The 8,667-nt window shown below is 50.8% G+C and overlaps 1 protein-coding gene across 1 annotated transcript; it reads left to right on the top strand.

Annotated features, from left to right (window-relative positions):
* Positions 1-362: 362 nt before the first annotated feature.
* WNT8A (Wnt family member 8A) lies at positions 363-4,026 on the top strand. The gene is made up of 6 exons (XM_009560872.2): positions 363-503; positions 597-630; positions 929-1,067; positions 2,048-2,173; positions 2,304-2,446; positions 3,460-4,026. The coding sequence occupies exons 1-6, from the start codon at positions 433-435 to the stop codon at positions 4,024-4,026; spliced, it is 1,080 nt and encodes a 359-aa protein (XP_009559167.2). The 5' UTR covers positions 363-432.
* Positions 4,027-8,667: the final 4,641 nt, after the last annotated feature.

Below are 8,667 nucleotides of genomic sequence, written 5' to 3'. Positions count from 1 at the left end.
AGCTTGTTATTTCGGAGGGATGCAGGGACTGAGCCTCCACTGACAAGCAGAGGATGAAAAGGAGAAGGCAAGCAGACCTGGGACCAAGAGAAAGGGATGGCTGGCAGTGGGGAAGATTGTTAAAAGTGTCCCATTGTTAGGGAAGTTTGCTCTCCTTCAGACCATCCCGCTCCCAGGGACACTGCGCCGCCTTTTGAAGTGCAACCTTAGGCGGTTCCTTGTCACCCATTGGAGAGGGAGCTTTTTTACCACATTAAGTCATTGGGTAGCAAATGATTGGGGGGGTTTTGACTATTCACAACTTCACCTTATAAATATCGGGGTCGTAGGTTCCTGCAGCTTTCCTCTATCCCGATAGCTCACCTTGGGAAGGAGCGGAGGGAGGCAGCCCTGCGGTGCAGAGAGCTACGGATCAGCGGAAGGCATCCAGCCATGAAGAGAAGCACCTTCCTCATCCTCTTCATCGCGGGGGTCTACAGCACCGCTTTCCACGCAGCAGCATGGTAGGGTCCAACTCAGTGGAAAGGGCATTTTTTTTAGGGATGCTCTTCAGCCTGTGGGAAACTGTGTGGTTCATTTTCTTTTCTTTGTTGCAGGTCTGTAAACAACTTTCTGATGACAGGACCTAAGGTAATTAATACATGGGCTGTCGGGAATTTAAATAGAGCAATTTTGTTTTGCAAATGGGAAATAGGATTTTTCCAAGGAACTCAATTTGCCAGAGTGTACCAGCTCCAAGTCCTGCCAAGTAATGAGGGAAAGGACTCCACCTGATCCAGCGGGACGTGTCCCTGCTCGTGGCAGGGGGATTGGAACTGGATGGGCTTTAATGTCCCTTCCAACCCAAACCATTCTGTGATTCTATGTCTGTTTTCATTAATAAATGGCAAACCATGGTGGGTTTTAACCCCGCTGTTTCCCGTGCCAGGCTTACCTGACCTACTCCAGCAGCGTGGCAGCCGGGGCGCACAGCGGGATGGAGGAGTGCAAGTTCCAGTTCGGATGGGAGCGCTGGAACTGCCCTGAGAGTGCCCTGCAGCTCTCCACCCACAACCGGCTCCGCAGCGGTGAGTGTGCCTTTACCTGCTGGCACAGCATCCCCCTCCCAGGATGCCTTTGGGTACAATCTGGGATGCGCTCTGGAGAGAGATGGGGCTGATAATTAAACCAACTGATGGAGTAGAGCTTAGGTGCCTCAAAAATCATAGTTGCTTTTCTCGAGCTGTAATCATCGGTGTAATAAATAATGCTGACTTTTTTCTAGGAATCCCAGACTCTATCTGCACAGGGCTAGAGCTCGCTCTGTCCCGCAGTGCTGCTCCGTGGGCTCATTCCTGCTGCTTTGCGTGCAGCATCCCAGCGAGCAGAGTGCTAGAGGCACCTGAGCTTGCCACAGGCAGAAGCACAGGAGAAACGAAGGGAAAAAATGGAGATGTGCACTGAGAAACTGTCTCCATAAGAAAGCTGTGGATAGATTTTAATACTATCTACTTCAACAAGCAGAAATCTCTTTCTTTTTTTTTTTTTTTCCCCAGAGCATCATCTCTGTTTGAATCTGTTAGAAAAGCCAATAGAGAAACTAAATTAGAAGTGTGGGTACAGACAGCTGTTAGCAGAGGTTCAGCAACCAACTGAAACAAGATCAATGGCAATTTTCCCCAGCAGGCAAGATCAAAGCACAGCCCTATCCCCCCGAGCAGGAAAGCACAGAGACAAGCGAGTGCCAGGTGGAGTGAGTGATAACTAACCTTGGCCAGGGCAGGTCTGGGGCATTGCCTTAGGATCCTGCTGTTGTCAAGAAACTCCATCCCTTACGCAGATACCTGCATAGTATTTTGCCAGGTTGCTGAAACCCTTGATGCTGGAGCCTGGAGAGAATCCAGTCACGAGCATTTCATTTATGAACTACCCTACCTTTTACACAAACAGGAATTGTGGGTTTTTTTCACTTCCTTGCACCTTTGCAGCACAGGAGAGCTTCATTCCCAGTAAAACGGGATCAATGTGTGTGTTCACATGTGACAGCCTTTTTTCCCCTACCTCCCAGCTACTCGGGAAACATCCTTCGTACACGCCATCAGCTCGGCCGGCGTCATGTACACCCTCACCAGGAACTGCAGCATGGGAGACTTCGAGAGCTGCGGCTGCGATGACTCCAGGAATGGCCGTGTTGGTGAGCTGCCATCTCAGGAGGGGTTAACATCATCTCTCCATCCCCACAAAAAAAAAAAAAATCCCAGGATTTCAGGGCAGAATTTGGCCCAACAGAGAAGTTCTGTTCTTAGAGTGCATCTGTCTTGCAGGTGGCCGAGGCTGGGTCTGGGGAGGATGCAGTGACAACGTGGAGTTTGGGGAGAGGATTTCCAAGCTATTTGTGGATGCTTTGGAAACAGGACACGATACCCGGGCACTGATTAACCTGCACAACAACGAAGCCGGGAGACTTGTAAGTCAAATATATTATTATAGTAGTAGTGATAGTAATAATAATGTCTACACTGAAAATAAAATCCTAATAGGCTGTTGAGGTGCGTTTCATCAGCCTTTTGTAACAATCTAGCCCCTGGAGCATTTGCAAGGGGGAAAAAATACAGGCAGAACCTGACCCTAACCCTAAACACAAGGAAGGGTCTTCCCACTTTCAGCTTCTGCAGCCGTGCGCAAGGCAGTTAAGCGCTAGCGCACGCCACTTATTCAGAAATGCATGGGGTTTATACTCACCTAGCGCTTGTCTGGTCTGTAAAACAAAGCAAGAACCACTTTACTTTCTTGCAATAAGCATTTGCAAGCTATTTGGTTGGGGAAGCCAGGTGTGAGCTGGCCCTGCTTTGAGGCAGCTGCCAGACTCGCCCCCCCACTCCCTGCCTGCGCCCGCAGAGGCTCCCAGCATCGCGCCGAACCTCCTTGTCTGTAAAAACAAGGATGGCAACACTTAACACACCTATCTCATAGGGTGTGTCGAGGCTTAATCTCACATAGATACCAGTGATTGGGACCTTATAAATACCAGAGGGCAATAGATAGGTAGATAATATCTGTGAAGTGCTTGGCCTGGAGGAGATGCAGAGAGGCTGCGTATGATTATTCTAGAGCAGTTTCACACGTTTTGAATGAAACCTCTGAGAGGGATGAGGGGTTGATGCTGCAATGAGCGTGGTGAGCAGTGCAAGAAGGGCACGACCCCACAAAGGCACTTTTTTCCTGGCTCACAGAAGCAGCTCCTGCAAAGGCCATAGACTGTAGTTTGTGCCCTCTCATTATCTCTGTCCTTTAAATTAGTGAAGAGGGACAGATGTTTTCCAGGAACTGGAAAGCATCAGGTTGTGTCTTGGAAGGACCTGGAGTCATGCCTAGCATGAACCACGTTTGACTCATTGTCCCCCAAATTAGAAAAGCCCAAGTTTGAGATTTAAATGATGATGCTTTGCTGCTCCTAATTTCTCCACCTTTTCCACCAAGGCTGTGAAAACCACAATGAAGCGAACGTGCAAGTGCCACGGGGTGTCAGGCAGCTGCAGCATCCAGACCTGCTGGCTCCAGCTCGCTGAATTTCGCGAGATTGGGAACTACCTGAAGATAAAATACAACCAAGCTCACAAGCTGGAGATGGACAAGAGGCGGATGAGAGCTGGCAACAGTGCCGACAGCCGCGGAGCCACAGCAGAAACCTTCCACCAAGTCCACGCCACAGAGCTCGTCTTCCTAGAGGACTCTCCCGACTACTGCACCAGGAACGCCAGTTTGGGCCACCACGGCACGGAGGGCCGCGAGTGCCTGCAGACCGGCAAGAACCTCTCGCAATGGGAAAAGAGGAGCTGCCGGCGGCTTTGCACCGAGTGTGGTCTCCAAGTGGAGGAGAGGAGGACGGAGGTGGTGGCCAGCTGCAACTGCAAGTTCCACTGGTGCTGCACGGTGCGGTGCGAGCAGTGCCGGCAGCTGGTGGCCAAGCACTTCTGCGCCCGCCGTGACACCACCGCCGTTGCCCCCAGCCACATCAGGCGGAGGAATAAGGGCCATAAGAGATAGAGGAAGGCCGTGACACCCAAGGAGGACGCTTTGGTGTCCTCAGCGCAGGAGCCACCAGCAGATCTGGGGTGGGAAGGAGTGTCCCCTGGGTCCAGAGCGTTGAGCAGGGCACCGTGCGAGGCGATGGGGCCTCCAGCAGATGGATGCTGTGAGATTGGGAAGCACAAGGCGCAGGCGCTGAGGGACCAAAGTCCTTCTTGCTTCCGTGGCTTTTCCTCAATATTTACCAGTAGCTTCTGCCTTGTTGGAAGTTTCATTATCTGTGTATTGGACAGAGGGAAGAATTTCACTTTTTAGGTGGGCACAACCCTCGTGCCACCCCCAGAGGGTCCACCAAAGCCAGCAGCGGGGCTCCAGCCCCACGGCAAGCAAGGTGGGGATGGACACTATGGTTGACAGCAGGTCCTGCTGAGCAGCTCCATCCTGGCAGCCCCAGCCCAGCAGTTGATGCACAACAGCTGCTGGGTGGCATTTCCAGTGGAAAACTTATGCACTTTCTGATGTGAGAGGAGGTTTTGCAGCATTGTGGTGTGTTACAATGATTGCAGCCTTTTGAGGGATTTGATAAGTTTACAGTCAGTGTTTACAGATTTCATTCTCCCCCTATTCCCCCCCCCCTTTTAAATTTTGTATTTTGGTACCAGAAGCCCTTCCCCAAAATAGAAAGTAGCTTCATGTATTTGTATTGGATGGAATTAACCATCTTACAATTTCTATACTTAAAAAAAAAAAATCAGATAAGAATTCAGAATTCTTTATGTCTAATGTTGTTTATTAATAAGTTGTATTATTGCTTAGCACAATCTGCTCACTCTGTATTTTGAAGGTATCCCTAAAGAGTTAGATTTTGGGCTGTATTTTGCAATAAATACCATAATGAAAAGAATCGGCTTTTTCCTTTCTGGTTTCTTGGCAGTATGACTTTAAGTGCAAAAGTGTCCCTTTCTGTGTAAAACCCAGCACTTCCGAGAGTTCTCATCATTAATCCAAAAGTCACTGAAGCCAGTGGGAAGGTTGTTCTCCAAGACCTCAATAAAGGTAGGCTCCAGCCTTCAGTCCCTGGAGGGCTCGCTTTAATACCTACCACTGTAATATCTAACCTATTTCAAGTGCTGAGTACGCAGGCACTGCCTGGCCGAAGCCAATTTTGCAGCTCCCGATGCCTCTTTCATTTGCCTGCAGCCCAGCGTCCCCCAGACAATGCCAAGCTGCTCCACTTTGATGTGGAAAGCATCAGCACTTGCTGCAAAATTCTTGGAGGCACGAGAAAAGCCCTTTGAACTGGGGACAGGAGAGAAAACTCGGGGACAGTTGTGAATGTGTCTGCTGGTTCCCTGCTGCTGCAGGTGCAAACAGCCCCATGCCACGGCAGGGAGGGCAGGAGGGGACACGCACTGCCTGCTGCTGTCCCAGGTGGGTCCTGCTCTTCTCCCGGCCTCTCCAGGACTGTAATTCAGCCTAGATTGCTCCTAGGATTCACAGTGCTGCTCCAGAGGGGAGCAGGGGCTGTGCCGCTGCCCACACTCATGATGCAGAGGCAGAGGATGCCCTCCCAGTTATTTTTTTCCAGCCAAGGGAGGAGGCAGTGGAAGAGAAATTAGTGAAAAACACAACCCCACGGCTCTGCCGGCATATTGCACCCACACTACAAATGCTTTGATACTGTTGTATCCGGGTATCCCTGTGGCTCCTAGTGCAAACACAGCCTCGACACGCGTGCACGAGCCAAATCAAGGAGCTCAAAGTGTAAACCACGCAAGTCGGGAAGCACAACTGACTTCCATGTGCTTAGTTTTGCAAAGAGCAGTTTCATTAAAGCTGGAAGGGCCACAGCAGCGGGACAGGTTGTTTGCGGTCGTTTGGAGTAGCTCTTCCTAAAATTTCCATAACTCATAGGCCACACCGTCAAGCAACAAAGCAAGATTTTTGCACAGTGTTGCTACAACAGCATTTATATCCCACTAAAATCTAGGCTGAATTGGGAATGACAAAACCAGGTAAACTATCTTTCCTGCATCTTATGCACTGGCCGGCTTCTCTGCATGGAAACTTCTGTATCGTGGTATCCGCTGTGGTCACCTGCGGTGCCACCGCCCCTCCGAGCTGCCCCACACCTGCCCCAGCACACGGCGCTGCCAAAAACCCACAGAGCCACAAAACGAGATTGCACAGAGCACAGGGCGGTTCGCTGCTCACGGGCACTCAGAGGAGGAGAGTGGTACCTAAAAACCATCTTGCTGTATACCGCTAGCAGGGTTAATAAACTGCAGAAGGTAAATCCTAGGAGATGAGGACTCCCCACGTGCAAACACGTGATGAGACATGGGATAAGGGGCATAAACTGGAGAGGGGCAGGTTTGGACTAGACATAAGGAAGAATTTCTTTACTATGAGGGTGGTGGGGCCCTGGCCCAGGTTGCCCAGAGAAGCTGCCCCATCCCTGGAGGGGTTCAAGGCCAGGTTGGATTGGCCTTGGGCAGCCTGAGCCAGTGGGATGTCCCTGCCCATCACAGAGGGGTTGGAACTGGATGGTCTTTAAGGTCCTTTCCAACCCAAACTATTCTATGACTCTATGTTCAGCACATGCTGTGAATTTTGTACATCTCTCTGCTGCATCTTTTCAGACTAATACAGAAAATAAGGAGCGAGAGGTTTGCAGGTGCCCAGAGCTTCAGATTAGACATCTGTCGCAGGGAAAGGGGCTGCACAGAGAGGCAGTGACGTCCCAGCAGAGACTGGTCTTTCTCCCACTGAACTCCCCCATTCCCACCCACCCGCAGCCAGGGCCTCACCAAGCCAGCACTCGTATCCACTGCACTGCATTTAAATGCTGGCGATGAACTGTTCTTCCTTGAATTTGTCTAATTACTTTTTTAAATCCATTTACATCTCTGGCATCCAGACTACCTAAGGCAACGAGCATATCCTATGCAAAAGCCAGAGACCAAATGTAAATCCGAATGAACTCAAAAGAAAGTTACATACCACCCATGACACACATTTCCATCCTGTTTTTGTAGCTCACAAAGATAACACTGAGTCTGGAGAAATACAAAAGTCAACTATGGTTTAGAGCTGCACCTTGCCAGAGATGTTACAGTCCTGGAGAAGATGAAGCTCTCTCATCCTCCCCCCTGTTGCTTGGATACAACAGTCATCAATTCTCACTACATTCAGTACAAAACAATGGAAATTCAGGATCATCTTAATCCATCACAGCACTGTCAGGGAAGCCCCTACACCCCTGCCCGCTGGCACTCGCTTTCGGTAGTAACACACAGAGAAATGCCATGCACACAGGGTAGTAAACCCTGAAGATGCCTGCAGGGCACAATCCATCAAGCTAATTTCATCATTTTAGCGGTGGTTTTACCTGGGCAGCAGACCTCTGCGTAGCAATTTTCAAAATAAACGACAGCACAGAGTAGAACAGAGCCCCATCATCTGCTGGCTTGCAGAAACCTGTTCTCTAACCACAGCCAAAGAGCGTTTGAAGGGTCGGAGTGATGATGCCTTCAAACCTGAGTGTATTTACTCATGATTACACAGAGCCAACCCCAATTTGGGATGCTGATCCCAACACCTGTAACTTAGCGCATGCTTGGAGGAAGGGATGGACTGACCCTATGAACACTCCAGGAGGAACCTGGCGGCTGTTCCACAGCAATAGTAGTGATCCCAATCAAAATGCAAAAGTATGACTCTCAGCCAGGTCCAGGTGCTGCAGATGAACTCAAACCCAAATGCTGCTGCCTGTCCCCAAAGAGCCGCCAGCACCGCTCCTGCCCTTCGGGGCTGAAGGCTCCTCACACCCTGGAGCACAGGGAGCGGTGCTGGGGTTGCAGAGGACCTGTGTAGAGACACACTGGAGCAGGCACAGCCCCAGAGTCCCCCGAGGGGCACCCCAACAGGGCTGCGGAGCTGCTTTGACAGTCCTGGAGCAGCACCTTCACGTTTGAACAGGTTTTGCCAGAGCTGCTGCTCAGGGGCACAGCTGTTGCCATGGCAGAGTGACCCATGTGACAAGAAACCTGTGGGACAGCAGTCAAATCATCCTGAAACCACCGCTGGCTTTGTGGCGCTTTGCCACCATGGTCCCACCAGTGAATTTGTGCCTTTACTGTGGGAAAGGACTGGTTTATATTCTGTTTTGAATGAGAAAGAGAAGCGTGTTCTAAATGAAGAAATAATACAGTCCAGCTATAGCATCGCCGCAGACCAGGGCAGGTTGGCGTCAGAGGTGCCCACTCTGCCAATAGGGTTCCAGAAAATCAGTGTTGGGATATTTGTACCATGATACAAGCCCAGGCTATACACACAAGCTTTCCCAGACCCCTCCATCTGAGCCGGGATCATCACTGTCACCGTTCCCCTCGTTGCCTCTTGGCCAGGCCACGCTGCCGTCCAGGCACCCATCCCAGCACCCTCACCAGAGGCAGCAGCCACCAGCTTTTCTTCTTGTTTCTCCTTCCCAATAGGTGGAAATGCCCCCACAGCCTAATTCCCCTTCAGGCAGGAACACGGGCACGACTCCACACACAGTGTTGGCTAAGGTCACCTCCACCACGCGTGCAGGAACGGTGAAGTCCAGGTGCACACCACACCATTGTGCGATCGATAGGGAAGGACGGCACATCCTTG

Source organism: Cuculus canorus, chromosome 14, assembly GCF_017976375.1.
Source record: "Cuculus canorus isolate bCucCan1 chromosome 14, bCucCan1.pri, whole genome shotgun sequence".
Classification (NCBI taxonomy): domain Eukaryota; kingdom Metazoa; phylum Chordata; class Aves; order Cuculiformes; family Cuculidae; genus Cuculus; species Cuculus canorus.
This window is presented reverse-complemented; position numbering and strand designations above follow the sequence as displayed.